This window comes from Mus pahari, chromosome 10 (genome assembly GCF_900095145.1).
Source record: "Mus pahari chromosome 10, PAHARI_EIJ_v1.1, whole genome shotgun sequence".
Taxonomy (NCBI): domain Eukaryota; kingdom Metazoa; phylum Chordata; class Mammalia; order Rodentia; family Muridae; genus Mus; species Mus pahari.
In genome coordinates this window covers 97,891,635-97,915,739 of record NC_034599.1, presented here as the reverse complement: position 1 = coordinate 97,915,739, position 24,105 = coordinate 97,891,635, and the positions used below count along the sequence as shown (strand labels likewise).

Sequence of the window (24,105 nt, the reverse complement as noted above, 5' to 3'; positions counted from 1 at the left end):
CTGTATATAGGACTCTCTTTGGCCATCAAGGTCTTCAATAGAAATGTCTGACCTTCAGTCCTTCTCCCTACTGAATGGTGCTTGCTGTCCTTAACTAAGCATATCACTCCTCACTTCTAGCATAGATATGAGGATGTAAAAGTCACTTTTGGAACTTGCCTCAGAAAGTAGGTGGTGTCACTAAGTGCTCCCCATTTGCTAACAGTAAACGATTCTCCAAGTGGGTGGTTGGAAAGGTCTATGTGTCGTCTACTTGCCTCTTTTGGTCTAAAATATACTCTGTGTTCTCTTTCTGCAAACTTTGCCAGCAGACTTCCAGCAAAGTTTGTCCAATAGAAAGAATTAGTGGGAGAAGGAAAAGCAGCAAAAAAGGAAAATTACTCGTCATCCCTATTAGATTTTACGACAGCTTCTCCTGTCCTATGTGCTTCACCACTGTCTCTCCAGCTCCTGGTAGGTTGGTCCTTCCCTGACCCTGACACCCGTGGATCCAGTTTCTTCTAGGTAATTCACCGGCTTGGTCTCTAATACCCAACTCTCCTGTTCACTCCTCTTGACAGTGGGAGGCTGGCAATTTTTAGTAACTGACTGTTTTGTCAGTGTAATGAATACGCATTGGCCCAAGCCGTCTCTGAGTATTTGACAACTAGCTCTCAGGAAGCTTTATAAGTTTGTCTTAACAAAATCACTTTTCCTGCCCCAAGCTAAGTACCAATTTCCTGGTTTTCATCTCAAAGTTACTTCACAGCCTTTATTTAGTTTCACGTCCACCATCAATAGTCATACAAATGAATTCTTTCTGGCAGCTGCATGCAGGCAGGGGACCTGATTGTCATCTCAGTGGGAAGGAAGTTATGTCTGGTACACCTACACAACCACCTGTAGCCAGAGAGGTGTGTGATAGAGCCTAGAGAAGAATGCACTACCGTTTCCCTAAATGAATGTGATTTGTGATGCTATTTCACTCTCCTTATTCCCACGAATAAGTGTAGCTCTCATCCATCATCAAAGAAGCTTCCATTTGCAACATATGGAGACAACTGCAGACATCCACAACTTGTACAAAGAATAAGTGACTGAAGGGTGCCCAGCCCTAACTGATACTTCCACAACACAACCCGTACACTTAGGACTCTAGGAGCAACATGGAAGAGAGAACGGAAAGACTGAAAAGCCAGAGGCTCAAGTTGCCTCCTGATAGATAGTGACCCCTCAAAATGACAGGTAAAATGGGCTCAAACAATCTCAACGGTATGGTTGCCTGGACTAGACCAGCATAACAGTATGAGTGGACATGCTATCATAGAGAAGGGAAACGCCACAATGTTCTACCTCTAGATGTAGAGATTCAGGTGGTCAATGACTGCTAAAAGAGGAAGGTCAAGTTCTGCCAGGGACAAGCTTGGTCATAGGTTATCCAAATCTCAGTGGCCAACTCTGGACACATGCACATGTGAGCAATGTTATATGGACTTAGTAGGTTGTATACACACACACACACACACACACACACACACACACACACACACACACATGGGCATGCACACACATGTTGCAAGCATTGCAAGCATGTATGTGTATATATAACAATAAAGAAGAGGCTATGAATTGAGGAGAGATGGGGAGACATGGGAGGAGCAGGAGTGATGTAAATGCAATGCCCATGTGTGAAGTTCTCAGAAAAATAAAACAAAATAAAGCGTCCTATCTTGTATCTCACCAGTTCTATTTTGATGGCATCTCTTCCAGGAACCCCTCCAAAAATAATTGAAGAATTGTGTGCACCAAGATGTTCAGTCTGGTATTACTTAAATTAAGGCATTTTAAAAGGCAAGAAATCAGACAGTGCCTTAAGTAAATCTATTTGATAGGATATTATGCAACTTGAAAATTACATTTTATCAAAATGGTAGAAATGTGGACAAGGCATATACTGCCAGGCAGTAAAATCAGAAAAGAACATTTTTACACACATAAGAATCATGTTAAAATAGAGCCTGGGAGATGGCTCAGAGGGGAGCAGATAACCTCGCTTCTAGAACCAGAGCCCATAGGGTGTAAGGTGAGGGGGAACTTCTGCACGTTGTCTTCTGACCCCCCTCCACTCCTGTGCTGTAACATGCATATACTCTCATCCTCAACACATGCCAAGTAAAGAACTATTAAATATTAAATTAAAAAAAGAAAATTTTAAAATATGAATATCAGAATAGAGAAAACAAGGTGTTTTCCAAAACAACTTACTCTGTGCTAATTTCCAGAAAGTGATTTGTCCCTACCGTATGATCCCGTTTAATTTTGTTTAGCTAAGATTTATTTTTTAAAGGCTCACCAACAAAGTCTACAAGATGGTTGCTTAGAAGGAGAAAAATGTGCCATTACACATAAAACTTCAGTGATGAAGATTTTTACAACATGAGACTTGATTTAGGATCCCAATCTTCCTGTTATTCGTTCTTCAAGGATGAGTTGCTGGCTTGCTGGAGTGCCATCTATACATGATCAACTATCAACACGCCCTTTCAGAGAAGTGGTTTCTCTCACAGGTTTACCTGAGTAATGCATTGTCTCTCAAATCTGACGATATTTTTACTACCTATTCATTAAGAGGTGAGAGAGGAGGGAAGTCTGTAGGGCTGATCCTAGGAGATTGTGAATGGGTTGGGTTGATTTGGGAATAATTAAAAGACACAGTGCTGGGTAGGTATTTCCTGCAAGGATTAACTGATGGAGGAAGTCTATCCCTCAGGATCAGCAGCATCCTTTAATAGCATCCCAGATGAAAAAGAGATCCCATGGCTAAGGGGGCTTTTGTTCAGCTGCCCACCTTCACTTCTAACACACTGTGCAAACCTCTGTTCTGTTGCTGTGGCGGTCAACTCCTGCTGACAGTGGAACCCAGATTCATTGGCCCTCCAGGGAGAACTGGAGACCAGTGACTCTCCAAGCCTTTCAACATCAAACCGGACTGCCACTGCTCCTAGGTTCTCAGCCTTTCTCCAATATGAAGACAGCCATTGTTAAATGCCCCCTAACACACCTATTATGTAAACCAATCTGAAATCTGTATTTAATGCATACCCATCATGTTGGGTTTTGTTCCTCTAGAGAACACTGACTCATACAACATGTTTTTGCTCATGTGCAAATTTTATATCGGCACACTGAGGCAGACCATTGGAGCAGAAGGAGCACTGTTTGGGGGAAGGAAGAGGGCCGTAAGAACTGGGGGAAGGGACTAGAAAGGACTTTTTGGGGGCATGAGTAAAAACAAGACACAATAATACATATTGTGGTGGTTTGAATAAGAATGACTCTCATAGGCTTTTAGATTTGAATGTTTGGTCATTAGACAGGACTTAGGAGGTGTGGCCTTGCTGGAGAAAAATGTGTGGTGAGCTTTGGGGTTTCAAAGGCTCAAGGCAGGTCCAGTGTCATGTTTGTTTCCCTGTTGCCTCCAGATCCATATGTCTCCAGCACCATCTCTGTCTGTGTGCTGCCATGCTTAACCCTCTAAATAAAAGCAAACCTGTGTTAAATGCTTTATTTTATAAGGGTTTCCAGGGTCAGAGCATCTCTTCACAGCAATAGAACACTGACTAAGATAGATAGATAGATAGATAGAGATACATACATACTACATACATACATATGTATGTATGAAATGCCATAATATATCCTTATGTTGATAATTAACTGGAAAAATAGTTTTAAAAAAGTTTATTTAAAAAGGCTGCTTAGATGCAATATTTTGATTTATAAAGAAGCAACAATAGCAACAAAAACCAATTTGTAGAAACCAGTCCACAGTATCTCCAAATAAACCACCAAAGACTGTGCCAGTGCCTATAGTAAGCCTGAAACAGCAATAAAAACTTCAGGCTGTGGAGCTGCCTGAGCTTAAATTTTGCCGTCTGCTCATACAGGCAGAACAATATTGAACAAGGCCATGTTCTTCCTGTTCTTTCTTCCCCTACTATTCAGAGCCTGGAGTCAGTAGATCAGTTCACTCCCAGTCTTTGATAAGTCACTGATAAAATGTAACTCACATTGTCTCAAGTTTCACTCAAAACCATAAATATTGCGTGATGCACATCTTGTATGGCCGTCATCTCTGCCCTTCCCCAAGAACCATCATGTCTATATGAGCATTTACCAGCACAGCTTCTAGCCAAGCCAGTCCAGGGGATATAAAGAACCTCCCTGCTTTTTCCTATGGCTGTTCTTTATGGGGTCATTGATAACCTGGAATCGAACAGGCAAATAAAAAGATCCATTCCTTCCCCCAAACAGATGAGATAAAAGACCAAGTCCTCTCTTGACAAATTGAAAATAGCCACTCTTTGAAGACTAATTCACAGCAATACCATTTCATTCATGCCATTGCCCAATGATTCACTGGGCTATAGAATTTTTTGTAACTTGTTTCCTTCCAACACCACTTAAAGCACTGTGAACATACAGGCTCATAGCTCATTCCATCTTCCCACCACATCTACCATCCCAATGCATCTCTTCACTGTCAAACCCTTTAAGATTTATATACACACACAGGCTTCTCTTTCATTAGTCCCCAGCCAACTCGGATTGAAGTTATACATCCAACACAAAATCCCAATGCCACAGGACTTAGAATGGTTCCTTTACACCAGTAGTTTTCAACCATCCTAATGCTGAAACCATTTAGCACAGTTCCTCAATGTTGAGGTAAGCCCCAATCATAAAATTATTTTCATTGTCACTTTATAACTGTAATGTTGCTACTGTTATGAATCATAATGTAAATAGCTGATATGCAGGATATCTGATATGCAACTCGTGTGAAAGTGTTGTTCAACCCCCAAAGGGGCTTGTGACCCACGGATTGAGAACCAGTGCTCTAGTCTTGAGGACTGGATTCTATCACTGTCAGTGTGTCCCATGGTGCTTTCTCGGAACCTGGTTCTGAGATCCACACCACTCCTTAAAACTTGTGCTGTACCTCACAGCTCTTCAATGTGAGTGAGGTCAGCTCCTTTCCTACCATTCTGTTAATAGCTTAATTAGAGAACTGGTCCCTAGTCTTAGCTTATTCTGACCAATATCCCTGGACCCAGCCCAGCTCCCCGGTCCAGAGCTTGCCCTCAGGCTACAGAGCAAGGTCCAGAGATTCCACAGGACTGGCTTGCTTGTTACAGTTGCCCTTGACTTCTATCTCAATCTAGAAAAACCCTAGACCCTATACTAACTCCATCTGAGTAGTCAATTCTCTCTCAACTTCCCACAAATGTTCCCTCAGAACAAGGGGCCTCCCTCTCATCATGCCCAGGAGCCTGGTTATTAATAAATCTAACCTGAAGTCTGCCTTGGCTCTGTGGAGCCATCATTTTCAACATTCATCTTGTCATCCCAGTCCAGCCTGGGTTCTGGGTGCAAGTTTGTTTCTGACTGGTTAACATTTTGTCAATGATTGGGTATAAAATAGCATATTATAGTTGTCTCTCAGTAATTATCCAAAACATGCTGAAAATTCTAGGCTCACAAATTGTCAGTCTTACATATCAAAACATCATGAGATAAACAGAAACGTGATTCTACTTAGAGTTTTCTGGAACTTTCTCTCGTTTTAGAGCAAACCTGCTAAAAACAGGAAATATTTTTGTTTTGTTGTGGGTTTTTGTTTTTGTTGTTGTTGTTGTTGTTTGGTTGGTTTTTTTTTTTTTTTAACATTGAATGGACCAGCCAGCCAGGCTTCAGCTATGTGGGCAAGCCTACCTCGAACCATTGCCCGTGGGATTGCATCTTGAGGATGACACAAGGGTCTGGCTTGGACAGAGCATCTCTGTCGGAAATGCCTTTGCATGCCACACGCAGCTCGACTTTGGTCAGGCAGGGGCTGTTAAAGATTCCCAGCGTGTTGGCAGCCGACTCGTAAATGTTGCTCATCTTCTTCATTCTGTGTTAGAAAATAAAAAGGAAAAAAAAATTCACGTGCCAGTCACCCGCGACATTTCTCAAAGGAGGAAGCATCCCCATTCCCGTCCCCATTCAGGAAACTATTCGGCAACAGACACGACTGTCTGAAGTCTTTATTATCTCACGTTTCAATTGACTAACAATTTCATTGAAACAGGCAACAAGCAATCCTCCCCACCACTACAGAAAGAAAGCTTCCCAAACAGATGCTGGCACACTCGGCTCAGAGCACTGTTTTCCGGGATCACTTGCAGAGTAAAAATTTTCATCTGTGAAATACAATTCATGAATTAGTGAAACAGACCACAAGACACAATCCAGATTTATATTAACTATAAGCTTTATGTGAATATCTTTTGTTTTTTTAACTGATCTGTTGGCTAATGAATTTTATCACATCTCATTTCTTATTTCTAATTATTATTGCAACACGTCGTGTTTGTTTGCGAACACAGGTGCAAGTTCACCGTACAGCATGTGTAGAGGTCAGAAGACGTCTTTGTAGAGTTGGTTCTCTCCTTCTACCTGTGCCTCTTCTTCCAGGGATCAAACCCAAATCTCCAGGCTTGCGTACAACAAGCAACTTCATCCACTGAGCTATCTCACTGCCCCCTCAAGTTTTTATAATTTTCTAAAATCTAACTCTCTTCCTATGTAATGGATCATAGAAGTCCATTGTCTTGTCTCTAAAAGTAATCCAGGTTTCTCACTTCTAAACTCTGGCTCCTTTTCCCAAGATACCCTTGGCAAACCAGCACCCAAGGGAACCCCAGCATAGGTTTTTCTACCTCAAGTGTCTTAGTTACTGTTTACTTCCTTCCTATACTCTAGACTTCCAGTCACTGTTTCGGGACTCAAAAATAAAGGGGAAATACAGGGGAGACAAAACAAAGCAAAGGAACAAACAAGCAGACCTCAAAGCCTAATTCTGAACTCCTGAAACATCAGACATGGGTCTGAACACTACAACCTAGCTCAGTTCATCTTCAGGTCATGCAGTGCTCAGGCAAGAGGTACCCACACTCTCCTCCTCTAAACAGAACAGGCCTATGAAGATTCTGGGAGACACTCGGGAACAAAAGTCCTCGCAGCACGCTCTATGCTTCTGGTTGCAGCAGGAAAATCAGCCACAGCTCTCTGACCTTCATGTGGTGTTAAGGTCTTACAGTGGAATGTCCCCGATTGGACAGTTCCTCCCTGTCTCCTTCTCTTTCACCGTAAGTATTTTGTTTCTCCCTGTTACTACTGCCATATTAGTTCAAATGAGCAGGCCACACCACCTCTTTCACAGGGTACTGAATGTACCTCAGCCTTAAACACACATATGCACAGACACACCACATGTGTTGGCACAAACATACAAATACACTGCAGGAAAGTTTTAGTGAGATGCAGGCATATGAAAATTTACTTACTTATTATCTCTGGTTACCTTGACTTCAGTGGCTGCTTTCAGTAGCAGAAATGGAGATTGCAGGGCCAACAAAGTCTGAAATATTTACTATGTAGTCAGCAAATATGTGCCAACCCATCTCTAAAATGTCAGGTTAAGGTGCATTTCTGATTGAGGGGAATTTCTGTCCTATTTTTGTTTTCAAGCGAGTTGAAAAATGAGTCCATGAGTGCATGCAACTCTGTCTTCTACCAACCGAATATTAATGAAGACTTGGGGACAGTTGTTTTTGCCGTATTAAAAAGGTTGAGTTCCAAGAGGATTGGCTCCTTGCCTGTGTAACATAGTTATTCTAATGGCAGGGCTGGAGTTTCAGTACCAGCTTTCTCTCTCGCAGCCCACAACAAGCAAAACCTTCAGTGTAGAAACATCACACTCTACCAAGGCACAATGAACACGAAAAACATCCTGGACTTGTGTCGGCCCCACAGTCATGCTTCCTTTCTAGTTCAAAATAACTGTTATTCAAGTATAGAAAACAAGCAGGTTGTAAATCCACAGCTTACTAAATTATGGTCCCTGTATTTGTATGAATTGTGAACCAAGACATCCCTGAATGAAGACCATGGCAATGCAAATGAGGGAGAGAACCATCTCGGGTGAAGGTGTCTTGTATAGAGACATGTTGCTGTGTATTCAATGGACACTGCCAGCTAAGGTCAGAGTCATCCTGGACTCCTGATTCTTCGAGTCATGGGTTCCTTCCAATCCACCATGTTCTTCTGATGTTCTTATCCACCCCTCTCACTAGGAACCACCCCTACTGTCCCTTCATAGCATCACATCTGTCCTTTTCCAGATGTTCAGCCTCCATAAAGAATAAGCAAGCTTCTCCTAGAGAATGGAGCATCCTCTCTAAAGGCAGTCTTCTGTTTAAGATTTATTCATGTTTACTTTATGGGTATGCGTCTTTTTTTTTTTTTTTACCTGCATGTGTGTAAGTGTGCTCTGTGTGGGCCCCAGTGCCCATGGAGACCAAAAGAAGCTTTTTTTGAGCTGCCATGTGGTTGCTAGGAACCAAATTCAGGTCCTCTGGAAGAGCAGTAAGTGTTCTTATCCCCTGGGCCATCCTTCTAACTCCTCTAATGCTGGTGTTAACGGTGATATATAATACAAGAGACTCTGTCAAAGAGAGAAGCAGTTCTACGTTTGATTGCTTAAATCCTAGTTCCTCCACGCACTGTGAAATATGGAACAGGACCCCCAACCTGTCCGGTGGTAGCACCCACATGGAAAAGATTCTGAGTGGATATGTCAAATAACATATGTTAATTGGCTTGTACAATGTTAGAAACATGGTAAAGACCCTCAAAATTTCAACTATTATTCTCATTGTCTGACTTCTTGCAAGAGAAAATAGTCATTCTGCTACTTGGAATTTCTAATATGGCTCCCTATTGCTTTAAAAAGCAAAGCACAACTCACTCCTGTAAAGTCCTTCTGCCTTTGGGCTTGTGGTAGTTTAATTGGGGCTGACTTACAGGCTCAGAGTTTCTGTCCATTATCATATCAACATCTAGGGAGACATGTAGCTGGAGGAGCTGAGAATTTTACATCTTTATCCAAAGGGAGGGAGGAAGAGCTAAAAGGAGGGTCTCAAAGCCCACCCCCACTGTGACACACTGTGTCGAGGCCACACCTCCTCCAACAAGGCCACACCTCCTAAGAGTGCCATTCCCTGGGCCAAGCACATCCAAACCACCACAGGAACCTGTGTTATGTGGACATCCCTTCCTCTAAAAACTCACAGTCGCTTCCCAAGTCAGTAGCTCACCAGAGAAGCCATGTGCATGAGTTACTATTTCTTATAGGTTCACAGAGCAAGGGGAAAATGGTCATGCCCACTCTGATAGATTCATTTAGCTGCAGTCTCAGCTTCCAGGTCAGGTCATTTATCCTCCCGACAGTGGTCTTTCTATAGTGGCAGCTGGTACATAGGAACCACATATTCCATAAAAGTCTTCTCTTGGTCTATATGACAGATGGTCACGTGTCCTATGTGTGCTGCATGAGAGGTCTGATGGGACCTGCACGAGTTCTACAGCACAGGCAACCCCACAAACTCATCTTCCCTCATGTTTGCATTTACAGATTGCTATAATGCTGTTTTTACCCCACATGTACCTTGTTGCCCTGTGGTCTTCAATTGGTAACAAATAGTTTCAACCACCCACTTCCATAAATGCAAAGAAAACCTCTGATTGAATGTAATACAGTCATGAAGATAAGAGACCACATGGCACAGGGGCGGGGGGAATCAGAGGTGCCATATATCTACCCTTGATTTGAGATTCCCGTCAGCCAACTTATCTGACTTTAGGTGGTAGCAATCTAGTCATATGTACCAAAAATTGTCCAAAAGTGACTGAAAATTATCAATTTTCCCCACAATAATTTATGGTGATTGTGTGGCAGTTTTATACAAGATTGATAAATTCCATCCTCCAGGGAAGCTCATTCAGATAGGAAAGAAGCAACTCAAAAGAGCTTCAGGAAGTCCCTGAAACAGATGAGATTCACTAGGCTCTTCCTTCCCAAGAATAGATAAATAGAAAATACTGCTACAAGTCACCCCCAGACAAGACAAGCTATAAATTTCTCAGACAAGCTTAACCTCTTAAAAGAAGTAGAGTTTGGCTGAGAAGCCTGCAAGAAGCAGAGACCAATCAAACTGCCTAGAAGAAACAAAGACCAGTTGAGCTGCTAGGAAGAGTCTCAGAACAACTGAGCCACCTGGAAATGACATGCTGTGACTCACTGACCTACCCTCAGGCTGTGGAGTGTACTTCAACATTTGTGAGCTGTCACCTATGCTGGGATGGTCCTTGGTGATGCAGCTGTCTTTAAGTCATTTCTTGTCCCTGTGATTAAACCCAATAAAACTCATTGGTCTACCAACTTGTATATTGGTTTATATTGGTCCACCTATCTGGGATGAGATGTGTCTGTTTTATTTCCCTAGGAAAGGTCTGTCATATGGCATGGTATAGCTTAAACTAAGGGTATGCCACATACTGAAATAGTATATAGTAACAGTAAATCAATCTATTAATAAATTAAATTTATCAATTATTTTACTGTGCCAGGGACTCATGCAGCCCAATCTGGTCTCAAATTCTCTATTTAGCCATGAATGAACTCGAACTCCTTATCCTCTTGCCTCAACGGAAAGGATGGGCTTATAGCATCCCCCACACTGCTTGGTTTAAACAATAGTTAGGATCAAGCCCAGGGCTTCATGGAGGCTGGGGAAACATTCTATTAACTGAGCTGTAACATTAGGCCCAACAACAGTAAAATTAAGCAATTTATAAATGAATAAACAACCTTTTGTTCATGGTCAGAGATTTTTTTTTTTATTAATATCTAGACCACAGTTTCATGGTTCACACTTTTGTGATCTTTTAAGCAATGTAAAGGCAACACAGAAGATGTGGACAAAGTGGAACTATATGAGTAAAGGATGGCAGACTAAATGCCCTGAAGACCATTCTGGCACCAGTATGATGGCTGGATTGAAGGAGAGAGGATCAGGATCATTGGGCTGGTCATTGCCCATTGTTCTGCTTTCTGCAGATTCCTCCTGCTTCTGCTCGGGGTCCTAAAAGGATGAAACTCATTGATTTCTAATGCTGGTTGTTGGCAAGTGTTCTACAGTATTTGACTAAAAGGAAACAGAATTAAAAAGAGAAGAGAGTGCACAGCGTATTTCTTCCCAGCTCCTGCCTGGGTCCAAACTAAGGAGCACAGTTCCTATCATGCAACTCTCTAAGGCCTCGGTTCTCACTGTTGTTTCTCCCCTTGCTCTTTTAGACTCACGGGTTAACAACAGTTTCTTACCAATCTTCAGGTGGCCTTCATAGAACACAGTAGGAACCAGAAGTGCATGTGCATGTTGAACTGAGTGCATGTTGAACTGAGCAGAGAAGAGATAGACTAAGCATTCCCCACGATAAGAGCAGCTGTGAGGCACTAGAAGCAACACTTCTCTACTGCCGGGATGGGTACACTAACTGGATAAAGGGATCCAAGCAGATTAACCACAGACTCTTCTTAACCACAGAGATAAGTCTCAGAAACAGTGTCTTTTGCCTCCCTTGACTCTGTACACATCACTGTAAATGTTCTCTACCATAAAAGCGTTTAAATCAAAGAGATTGCTCCATCTCTTCCTCATAAGAGGACAACTTTAGAGCAATAGACCTGGAGAGAAAATCATGTGTGGTAGTGACACAGAAATATTGAGGTACCTTTAAGAACTATACAGAATCTTTCTTAGAAAAGCTGGGGTACTAGAAACTTGAAGGTCACAAAAACCACCTAAGCTCTCAAATCCTTGTGTTGCAAATACAAAACATGAAACTCATGGACCACAAAGGAAGGTAAAGGACCAAAAGTCGCCTTCAGCTGACAGCCAATAGGAAACAGAGTCCCTTAGGCTTAAGGATATGAATTCTGCCAACAACTATGCGGACATGAATGTGTATCATTTCCCAATCACATTTCAGATGAGATAGTATTCCTGGCCGATACCCAAGTTATAGTCTCATGAGACCCTGAAATAATGAAAATGGCTGACTCATGACCATAGGCCTAGGCCATAGATAGTGACTACTAGAACACATGCCTGCACCTTTATGTCTGATCTCATATCCTGAATCCAACCATTCCACCTTCCAGCTCTCTCTGGGATAGAGTTAAAAAGCATTTTGTGCTGTGACTTGACAGTTTACATCTGGCTCCACCACGCTCCCTGTCACATGTGATATGCTGAGCTGAATCACATGGTGTGAGATTTCACATTGCCCTGAAAGGTTATACAGGGACCATTCCTTCACTCTAGGGATTAGTCTAAGACTCCCCAGAGAGACTTCTTGGGGCTCCCCTGGCCTCCCCAGTCATCCCACATAGGATGGATATCTCCCTCTCTCACTCTCCCTACCCCTGACTGATTCTCACTGTTAATGGGGCTCCTCATCTGTCATAGCCTTGAAGCCTTCCCATTCTAATAACCTCATTGAAGAGAACTGTGTCAGCTTTCTCTATCGACTGACAAGGGGTGTTGTCTTATGTCTAGTAATAATTATGCTCTGCTTCTGGTAACTAATATGAAAGGCTAGTGAAGCACTCTAGGATGTTTATGTGTATGCATGTATACATGGTATGTACATGCATGGTTTTTGGAGTGAAGAACTATTTTTTATTCCTTCCAGCAGACTTGATAGTTTTCAACCCTATCTTCTTCCTGGGATGCTGGGTACAAGATAGCAGTGTGGGAGTATTAATGGCAAAGTTCCCAAAATTTCACCGTTCTCAGGGTCTCTGGTTTATGCTTCTGCCCATGCTCAAATGAAAGCCTCAACCAGATATCAGGGACCATGTGAATACATCAGTACCCAAGCCTGCTCAGAGCAAGCAGCAACCCTGACCTTGACTCTGGAGATGGGACAGAGACCAGGAAGTCAGAGTGTTTGACCTTGGGCCAGCTGAAGCTCACTGCTGAAAGGTGATCACAAAGTGTAACTCTGTCAATGAGTGATCAGCTTCCCCCATGGCCCTGGATAAGTGGAATAAACAAGTAATTTCACACTCCGTTAGAGACCGGGATTAATACGGCCAGATTATCAATACCTTTTCCATGGCCTATTTAAATCCTCTCTGTTGCCTTTCATACAACACCCCGGTTATGTCTGCTCAGAATAATTTTGATGGAAGCTTTGACTTTTGGCCAATTTTAGAAGTAAATTATAATTGTCCTTTCACTCTGATAATTTAAGGTATAAAAACTACCGCTTCAGCATATCCCCACTCTCTTACAGGACAGACTGATCCAGAAACTTAATTAGTTTCTGAATGAGCTGCAAACAACACCAAGACAATAGAGAGCTCAAGAGGGAAGGAAATCAGCTGGGGTTCCACTGGGGAACCAACGGAGCAGAGTTTATCCCAAGACCATTAAGAACAAGGGCTTAATCACTGTTCTGCTTGCCTTGGCATTACCCAGTCTTTCAAATATCTCAGCAAATTCAAGGAAGGCAGGAATGCTGGATGTCTTCACCATGCAACCTTTCGACCTTAATTCAAGAACTGTATGATGAAGAAAATTCTAGGATTCTGGCTCCGTGTTGGATGGTACTGGACGCCATGAACATATATGCAATCAGCTATGATCTTAGAGATCAGACAAGTCAATAATACATCTCTTCTCAACTGTAAGTAGCGAGCGCTTTGTAGGACCCTGTAGGAGGCAGTGCTATGAATAAGATGGGGAATCCATCTGTCTCAAGTCCCCATTCTGAAGTGATTCTTAGACCTAACCAGTGGTAAAGGAGCTTGCCTCCATGATGGATGATTCCAATTTGATTTTCAGCCCCACATGATGGAAGGAGAAAACCAAATTTCAAATCCCACAGTCCCTCCCCCCCACCCAGAAGCACATGCCAACATGCATGTGTACACACACACACACACACACACACACATTATAACACTTGTAATTCCAGTAATAGTACTAGGGCATTGTACTCAAAAGGATACTTAGAGTTTGATAGCCAGCCAGTTGACTTATCATCAAGCTCCAGGTTCATTGAGAGACTTTGTCTCAAAAACTAAGGTAGAGAGTGACTGAGGAAGGCACTTGTTAACCTCTTCACTCCATACACATATACACACATGCCCATATGCATGCACACGAATGTGCTTTGGTTTCTATCCACCACCAACAGCAGGAACAGCACCACCATCATCACCAGTTTCTTGTCTCCCACCTCCCCTCCCTCCTCTCCCCTCTCCACTCTCTCCAAACCATGCATTTATTCAACAAAGCAAAGCGAATTGCTTCCAAGGTTATTTCTCTTTGGATGCAACACTCACACAAGCAGTAGCCACTGGCGCAAGTGTGGGCATGCCCCTCACATTAGAGGATGAATACTTGAACCCCTGATCCATATTTCACCAGCTATGTGACCTTGAGCAATTTATTTGAAGCTGGGCCTCTGATTTACCATCTTTTAGATGAAAGTCATAACAATTCCACTTTGTAGTCTTCAGAATTTAATGAATGAACTCACATACAGTTCTCAGCAGAGTACCTGGGCCATAGGGATTATTTTAATATCTAATAGGATTACTGTTGATTTGAATCACACCATTAAGCCTGTGTAATTTTTATCGAACCCTTATATATATTTGCTGAGCATTGAGTAATTACATCATCAGATCATCAGGATAAGACTGTGATGGTTTCTGTATAGGAGGCCCATTTCCCAGGGAAGAAAATGAATTTTAGAACAGGAACAGCCCTATGCACAGCTACCTGGCCACGAAGCAATAAGGTCACACAGACATAAACCCAGCAACTGTTCACTTCTCAGGGACAGAGTCTGTCTTCACCTACTCTGTTTTATGGCCACTCAGGGGTCTAGCTGTTTAGGAAGCTTCAAAGGAGAAGTGAGGAATTCAAACCACACATATCCCCAAATTCTCGTGATTTCCTTTGTCTCCTTGTATGTCATATGTCATCTACCCTCCTCCTCTCTCTTTCTCCTCTCTAAGCTTCCTGAACCCTTCTATCTCTTGGGGCCAGTAGGCCCCAGGGTGTACACTGAACTAATCTGTCTGAAGTAAACGAAAGCCAGGGGAATGTTGGTCCCATGCAAGAGATATGCTAGCCATTCCTATTTATGGTCAGCCTGTAAAAGGAAAAAGCAAGAGATAAATACCAACTAGATTTTACTCTCTCCAAGCTTTCTCTGTCGCTCAAGAGGGGCACAGGAAAAAGAGGAAACAGCAGGAATAATGAATATCTACTCTCGCCCAAATGACTACCACAATGTAGACAACTTTTTAAAGTAAAATTTTTCCTTTCGGCATTTTCTAGCTGTCTGGTATGTCTCTCTCTCTTTCTCACACATATACACATACACACACACACATATGTATATATAGTGCATATAAACATATATATTATTGTATATATTTGTATATATTATTGTTACTCTTCTAGTAGTCAAACTCCTTTATTGACTTTTCTTTCTCCTCTATTTTGTGTGCACAGCATGGTTTTATGGTGGTGTACGTGTATGGACACTCACATAATGCATGGGTGTGTGCCTGTGTGCATGCATGTGGAGGCCAGAGAAAGAGAACAATAGTCTTACCTTGTTGTTCTCTGAATGAATGCCTTAAAACAGGGTCTCCCCCTGAACCAGAAGCTTACTGGGTTAGCTATACTTGCTGCCCAGTGAACTGTTGGGATCTGCCTGTCTCTGGCCCCAGTGCTGAGTGCTGGGGGCTCAAACTCTGGTCCTAGATCTTGGAAAGTGCTCTTACCCACAAAGCCACAACCCTAGCTCCATCTCTCATGCTCTTTGAATTATTTTTTAATGGAATAACTTTTTCCCTTATTTTAACTTGAAATAAAGAATGTTTTAATTCACTTTACATACAGATCACTGACACCCCTCCTGGTCTCCCATCCCACAGTCTCTCCCCCACCACACCATAGTACTTAGTGAGTTTAATACACTATTTTCAAAATTGGTATTTTATCCAGACCAAAATAAATCAACAAAAATTTTAAAGTTAAATTACTATGCACATTAAACGGGCTTATGAGAAATATACCCAATATTCCAATCAACCACTGTAAAATATGCACACTTACTAGTAATTCATGGAATGCTCTTTAAAAAAAAAAAAGAAAGAAAGAATTTTAGTTCACAAAGCCAGTCTTATCAGGACTAGAAAAAATTAAGTAATTTGTTTGGTTTCTACCATAACATGGTGAAGTAAAACTTGAAATCAATGCTGCAGGTGCCCTAGCACATCTAGGATCTTGGGATCACTGGTGAGTGGAATGCAACATCTGTTCCAAAGAATCCCGGAGGGTCTTGCACCAGCAGGAACAGGGACAAAGGAATTCCGCCCGACCAGTGGCTGCGATTTCATCTGGTGGTGACAGCCCTTGTGCCATCTTGGGCACAAACTTGGCAGGCCCTAGCATACCCAGGATCTTGGGATCACTGAGACCAGGCTACACAGGAGAGCACATGGTCGGAAGAAGCAACAGAGCTTCTTGTACAGGGTTTCTTTGGGCCTTCAACCTCAGCCAGGAGGCAGAGCTGAGACCCAGACCCCTGGGCACCTTCCTTGCCAGAGGTGAGTCGGCTTCCAGGGAGGGCTCTTACCCCAGGACTCAGGAGGTGGAACTGAGCTCCAGGCTTCTGGGCACCTTCCCTGCAAGAAGAGAGCTTGCCTTCAGAGAGTGCTCTGACCACTAGGACTCAGGAGAGAGTTGGACTCCCAGGAGGGCTGACAGAGGCTAACAGAATCACAGGAGGGACAAGCTCCAGTCAGAGACAGCTAGACCATCTAACACCAGAGATTACCAGATGGCGAAAGCCAAACATAAGAATCTTACTAACAGAAACCAAGAACACTGGGCATCATCAGAACCCAGTACGCCCACCACAGCCAGTCCTGGATACCGCAACACACCCAAAAAGCAAGACTCAGATTTAAAATCATATCTCATGATGCTGGTAGAGGATTTTAAGAAGGACATTAATAACTCACTTAAAGAAATACAGGAAAACACAACTAAACGGGTAGAAGTCCTTAAAGAATTACAAACACTGCTAAACAGGTAGATGGCCTTAAAGAAGAAACACAAAAACCCCTTAAAGAATTACAGGAAAATACAACTAAACAGGTGATGGAATTGAACAAAACATTCAAGATCTAAAAATAGAAGTAGAAACAACAAAGAAAACCCAAAGGGAGACAAGTCAGGAGATAGAAACCCTAGGAAAGAAATCAGGAAACATAGATGAAAGCATCAGCAACAGAATACAAGAGATAGAAGAGAGAAACTCAGGTGCAGAAGATTCCATAGAGAACATGGGCACAACAATCNAAGAAAATGCAAAATNCANAAAGATCCTAACTCAAAACATCCAGGAAATCCAGGACACAATGAGAAGACCAAACCTATCAATAATAGGTATAGATGAGAATGAAGATTTTTCAACTTAAAGGGCCAGTAAATATCTTCAACAAAATTATAGAAGAAAACTTCCCTGACCTAAAGAGAGAGATGCTCATGAACATACAAGAAGCCTAGAGAATTCCAAATAGACTGGACCAGAAAAGAAATTCCTCCCAACACATAATAATCAGAACAAAATGCACTAAATAAAGACAGAATATTAAAAGCAGTAAGGGAAAAAGGTAAAGTAACATATAAAGGCAGACCTATTAGAATTATACTAGACTTCTCACCAGAGACTATGAAAGCCAGAAGATCCTGGACAGATGTTATACAGACCCTAAGAGAACACAAATGCCAGCCCAGGATACTATACACAGCAAAACGCTCAATTACCATAGATGGAGAAACCAAAGTATTCCATGATAAAACCAAATTCACACAATATCTTTCCACGAATCCANCCTTTCAAAGGATAATAAAGGGAAAACTCCAACACAAGGACAGAAATTACACCCTAGAAAAAGCAAGAAAGTAATCCTTCAACAAACCTAAAAGAAGACAGCCACAAGAACAGAACCCCAACTCTAAAAACAAAAATAACAGGAAGCAATAATTACTTTTCATTAATATCTCTTAATATCAATGGGCTCAATTCCCCAATAAAAAGAGATAGATTAACAGACTGGCTACATAAACAGGACCCAACATTTTTCTGCATAGAGGAAACCCACCTCAGAGAAAAAGACAGACACTATCTCAGAGTAAAAGGCTGGAAAACAATTTTCCAAGCAAACAATCCGAAGAAACAAGCTGGAGTAGCCCTTCTAATATCGAATAAAATCGACTTTCAACCTAAAGTTATCAAAAAAGACAAGGAGGGGAACTTCCTTCAAAAATAAAATCTTACAAGATGAACTCTCAATTCTGAATATCTATCCCAAATGCAAGGGCAGCCACATTCATTAAAGAAACTATAGTAAAGCTCAAAGCACACATTGCACATAACACAATAATAGTGGGAGGCTTCAACACCCCACTCTCACCAATGGACAGATCCTGGAAACAGAAACTAAACAGAGACACATTGAAATTAACAGAAGTTATGAAACAAATGGATTTAACAAATATCTACAGAACATTTTATCCTAAAACAAAAGGATATACCTTCTTCTCAGCACCTCATGTTACCTTCTCCAAAATTGATCATATAATTGGTCATAAAACAGGCCTCAACAGATACAAAAGTATTGAAATTATCCCATGCATCCTATCAGATCACCACAGACTAAGGCTGATCTTCAATAGCAACATAAATAATAGAAAGCCAACATTCACACGGAAGCTGAACAACACTTTACTCAATGATAATTTGGTCATGGAAGAAATAAAGAAAGAGATTAAAGACTTTTTAGAGTTTAATGAAAATGAAGCCACAACATACCCAAACTTATGGGACACAATGAAGGCAGTCCTAAGAGGAATACTCATAGCTCTGAGTGACTCCAAAAAGAAACTAGAGAGAGCATATACTAGCAGCCTGACAGCACACCTAAAAGCTCTAGAACAAAAGGAAGCAAATTCACCCAAGGGGAGTAGAGGGCGGGAAATAATCAAACTTAGAGCTGAAATCAACCAAATGGAAACAAAAAGAACTATATAAAGAATCAACCAAACCAGGAGCTGGTTCTTTGAGAAAATCAACAAGATAGATAAACCCTTAGTCAGACTAACTAGAGGGCACAGGGACAGTATTCTAATTAACAAAATCAGAAATGAAAAAGGAGACATAACCACAGAACCTGAGGAAATCCTTAACATCATCAGATCCTACTACAAAAGGCTATACTCAAAAAAACTGGAAAACCTGGAGGAAATGGACAAATTCCTAGACAGATACCAGGTACCAAAGTTAAATCAGGATCAGATTAATGATCTAAACAGTCCCATNTCCCCTAAAGAAATAGAAACAGCCATTAATAGTCTTCCAACTGAAAAAAGCCCAGGACCAGATGGGTTTAGTGTAGCATTTTATCAGACCTTCAAAGAAGACCTAATTCCAATTCTCCTCAAACTATTCCAAAAATAGAAACAGAAGGTACTCTACCCAATTCATTCTATGAAGCCACAATTACTCTGATACCTAAACCACATAAAGACCCAACAAAGAAAGAGAACTTCAGACCAATTACCCTTATTAATATTGATGCAAAAATACTCAATAAAAGCCTCGCAAACCTAATCCAAGAAGACATCAAAACAATCATCCTTCATGATCAAGTAGGCTTCATCCCAGGGATGCAGGGATGGTTTAATATATGGAAATCCATCAACATCGTCCACTATATAAACAAACTCAAAGAAAAAAATCACATGATCATCATCAATTCTGGGGACTAAAGACAATGTTGATAAATTAGAAAAATCATGCATTAATATGGAAAATAAATCATGTAAATACAGCATGCAAAGCCCTGTGACCAGTTCATTTATAAATGTTATCAGACGCTTAAAGGCAAGCTCATGCTGGTCTTTCTAAAACAAGTCCACTGAACAAAAGGGGCAGGAGATACTTCTGTGCTTGGTTTATAAACAGCATTACTCTGAAACCAAGACTAGATATGGATAGTCCACAAAGAAATACAGACATACCATCAAATTAGCTTCACTCAGGGAGTATAAGCATGGTTCAAAATATACAAATCAAGAACATGATATACCAAATAAAGAGAATCAAGAACAAAAATTATGCAATTATCTAATAGCAAAAGAAAACATCTTTTGACACAAATCAACAAGACTTCCTGATAAAACTCCTGAAGAAACTAGTTATAAAAAAAAAAAAATCATACCTCAGTGTGGTAAAAAACCTATAGATGCCAGACTCATAGTCAATAGCGTACTCACTGGAAGATATATTAACATTCTCTGTAAATCAGAAAAGATGAGTGTTCACTCTGTTCAAATTTATTCTTTATAGTACTTGAAGTTTTAGCCAAGGCAATATGTCATGAAAAAGAAAGGGGATACAGACAAAGATGGAAGAAGGCCAATAATTTCTATTTGCACATGATATGATGCTATAGTTAAAATTCCCAAGCATTTCATGAGAGTTTTAGATTTGATGAATATTTTCAGCAGAGTAGCAGGATACAAGTCAACACTCAAATAAAAGTAGCCTTTTTATTTACCACTAATGAACCTGCTATGAAGGAGATCAGGGACTAAACTGTATTCATGAAGGTCCCAGAAGAATCCATTGCCAAGGATAACCAAAATCATGAAGTATCTACATGACAAAAACATAAAGAAATAAGGAAAGAAACCACAGGCTCCTCTCAATGTGGGAAAGATGTCCTAGGCTCACAGATGGCAGAGTTAGTAATTGCTGAAATGGCCATATTGCCCAAGTGATATGCAGTTTCAATCTAACCAATCTTATCAAGACACCAAAAGCATTCCTCACAAAACAAAACAGCCCTAAATTTATACAGAAACCTGGACAATCCCAAATAATCAAATAGAGCAACCACATTGAAATTGTCATTTTCAAAAAAGGTGAAGTAGCGGTGAACCAAGGAAGAAACCCAAGAAACTACAAACATTTAGTTCTTGACAGAAACGTCAAAGGTCTCTGTTGGAGATAACAGAGTCTCTTTTGACAAACGGTGCTGAGAACAGCAAATGTCAGTACCAAGAAGACTGCAAGGAGACCCTTCCTCTTACCTTGCCTGGACATCAACTCAAAACTAGACCAAAGATATGCTAAGCCGATAACTAGAGGAAAGCGCTTCGGGATTCAAATGGGGTCAATGACTTCCTGAATAGAACTCCAGAGCCTAGCAAGTAACAGCAAGGAGTGACAGATGGGGTCACATCAGACTGACATGTCTGTGTCGACAAGGAGAAAACTGAGCATTGAAGGAAAGCCCACGGCCAGGGGAAAGCACAATGTCCAACAGGGTTTTTCATATCTCAAACATATAAAAAGCAAGCAAACAAAAACACTTTTAAAAAATGTCAAAATAAGTCATCAGAGAGGTGAAAGGGAGAAAGGAACATGGAGGGGGTTAAAAATGAAATGACAAGATGACCCAGTGATATTACTCTTGGTATATACCAAAAGGTGCATAACATAGAGGTATCTGTGCATCCATGTTTTCTGTTGCAACTACATAGCCAAGCCATGGAACCAACCTAGATTTTTATCAAGGTATAAAAGAAGATGACAGGGTTTCTACACACAGTTGAGTGTTTTTCAGACACAGAGAACTAGGCATGATCATATTAAATCAAATAAGGCAGACTCAGAGAGAGTCTGGAAGGAAATTGTGATGTTTTCTCTCATAGGTGGAACCCGGGGGGCGGGAGTGAAATAGAATGGAGACAGCTGAGGAAGAAGAAGGAGGGGGCAGGGGACAAAGAAAAGATGATAAGAAATAAATCAGAGGGCACTGAGCATGCATGAGAACATCACAGCAAAACCCAGTATTTTGTACAATTGAAAAGCAATGGTAGACTATCGGAGAGGGAAAAATTCTTGCTTTTCTAGCCACTACTATTAACTATATAAATAACCAATAATAGATATAATATGGTGATAATAAATGATAAAAATAAACTACACGTGTATCATCTCATTTTGTCATTGACATACTTACTCCTTTGATGTAGGTGCTATCAAACTTATTTCTTCACAGATGTGAAGAATGAGGCTCAAGACAGGTGATTCACTTTCAGTCTATCACCATAGCTGGCACCTCCCAAGCCAAGAATTAAATTCATGCCTAATAGATCCTGAAACTCACATTTTGTTTTGGTGTTATTATTTTATATGAAATGAATATTCATTATTATTAACAATTTCTACATCATAAAGGCAGCCTCTGGTACTGTTGGCATATTAACACATCCTTAAGGTGTGGCATGTGCACCCCTGAAATGGTGCTTTAAGAATCCTAAAGATGTATTATGGGGGCTAGAGAGATGACTCAGAGGTTAAGAGCATACACTGGCTGCTTTTGAAGAAGACCTGGGTTTGATTCCCAGCAAGTATGTGGCAGGCAATCGATGTCCGTAACTCCCATTCCAGAAGATCCAACGCCCTCTTCCAGCCTCCTCTGGCACTGTATGCTCTCAGTACACAGATACACATGTATGCGAAACACCAATATGAATAAAAATAAGTTTAACTGTTTTAATTCATTTTTCTTCTATTCATTTAGTCCCAACGAACCTCAAGTCAACACCCAGCTCTGTCTGTGATGCAGCTCCAACAAACTGAGGAGTCTGAGACTCTCATGTTCATGCCTTGAGGTCTGAGACTCTCATGTTCATGCCGTGGGGTCTGAGACTCATCATGTTCATGCCGTGGGGTCTGAGACTCTCATGTTCATGCCGTGGGGTCTGAGACTCTCATGTTCATGCCATGGGGTCTGAGACTCTCATGTTCATGCCGTGGGGTCTGCGACTCTCATGTTCATGCCGTGGGGTCTGAGACTCTCATGTTCATGCTGTGGGATCTGAGACTCTCATGTTTATGCTGTGATTATTCCAAACACTAAGCACACGATAAATTACACGTGGAAGAGCTGCAAGAGCCAAGAAACAGGCAAGTACAAGCCCAGCCACATGAGTCACACAAGGGCATGACTTTCATAAATAACATGGCAGCATGCGTACACAAATTGACAGTATGAAAATTGTTATGGGCATTGAAAATCGACAGTAGACATATATGATTTTTTTAATGGAATATACTATACCCACATGATCCTTGTAAAGAAAGTTAATTTTTTTTTAGCTGTTTCCTGAACTTTCTTTTTTTTTTATTTTTGTGCACTCGTTCTTTTTTTCCAATTTTTATTTGATATTGACTTCATTTACATTTTAAATGCTATCCCCAAAGTCCCCTATACCCTCCCCCCGACTCCCCTACCCATCCACTCCCCCTTCTTGGTCCTGGTGTTCCCCTGTACTGGGGCATATAAAGTTTGCAAAACCAAGGGGCCTCTCTTCCCAATGATGGCTGACTAGACCATCTTCTGCTACCTACACAGCTAGAGACACGAGCTCAGGGGGTGCTGGTTAGTTCATATTATTGCTCCACCTAGAGGGTTGCAAACCCCTTCAGCTCCTTGGCTACTTTCTCTAGCTCCTCTATTGGGGTCCCTGTGTTCCATCTGATAGCTGACTGTGAGCATCCACTTCTGTGTTTGCCAGGCACTGGCATAGCCTCACAATAGACAGCTATATCAGGGGTCCTTTCAGCAAAATCTTGCTGGTGTATGCAATAGTGTCTGCATTCTTGAACTGTCTAATAGAAACTAAAGAGAAATGCATATCTCACTTCCTGAAAAACAGCATTCTTGGGTAACTGTGCAGAAGGAATCTGATGTGTTGATGCTCTCAGGAAACTCTGGGCTCATAATTTTGGCTCTGGCAGTGAGTCATTCAGATGAGACTTTTCTAGAAAGCAATTATGTCCACTGCATCATATTCATATTAATTTTGTAGCACTTAAATGTCAGCCACTCTTAGGAGAACAAACTGCGTGTATAAATTTAACCAGATAATTATAAAGGCTGACAGAAACTTTTAAAAGTAAAATTTCAACTAAACACCAAGGGAAATAACATGAATGAATGTCTCCTCCCTGCGACAGCCCCTCCCTTCATATTATGTCAAAGGCAAGCCCAGTTCCGGAATT

At 41.3% G+C, this 24,105-nt stretch overlaps 1 protein-coding gene across 1 annotated transcript in view; it reads right to left on the bottom strand.

Moving 5' to 3' along the window:
* Cpne4 (copine 4) overlaps positions 1-24,105 on the bottom strand; it is a 458,320-nt gene that overhangs the window by 333,292 nt on the left and 100,923 nt on the right. The window contains exon 2 of the mRNA XM_021206230.2: positions 5,755-5,935. Within this exon, the coding sequence (XP_021061889.1) occupies positions 5,755-5,934 (180 nt within the window). The 5' untranslated portion in view covers position 5,935. The remainder of the gene's footprint in view (positions 1-5,754; positions 5,936-24,105) is intronic.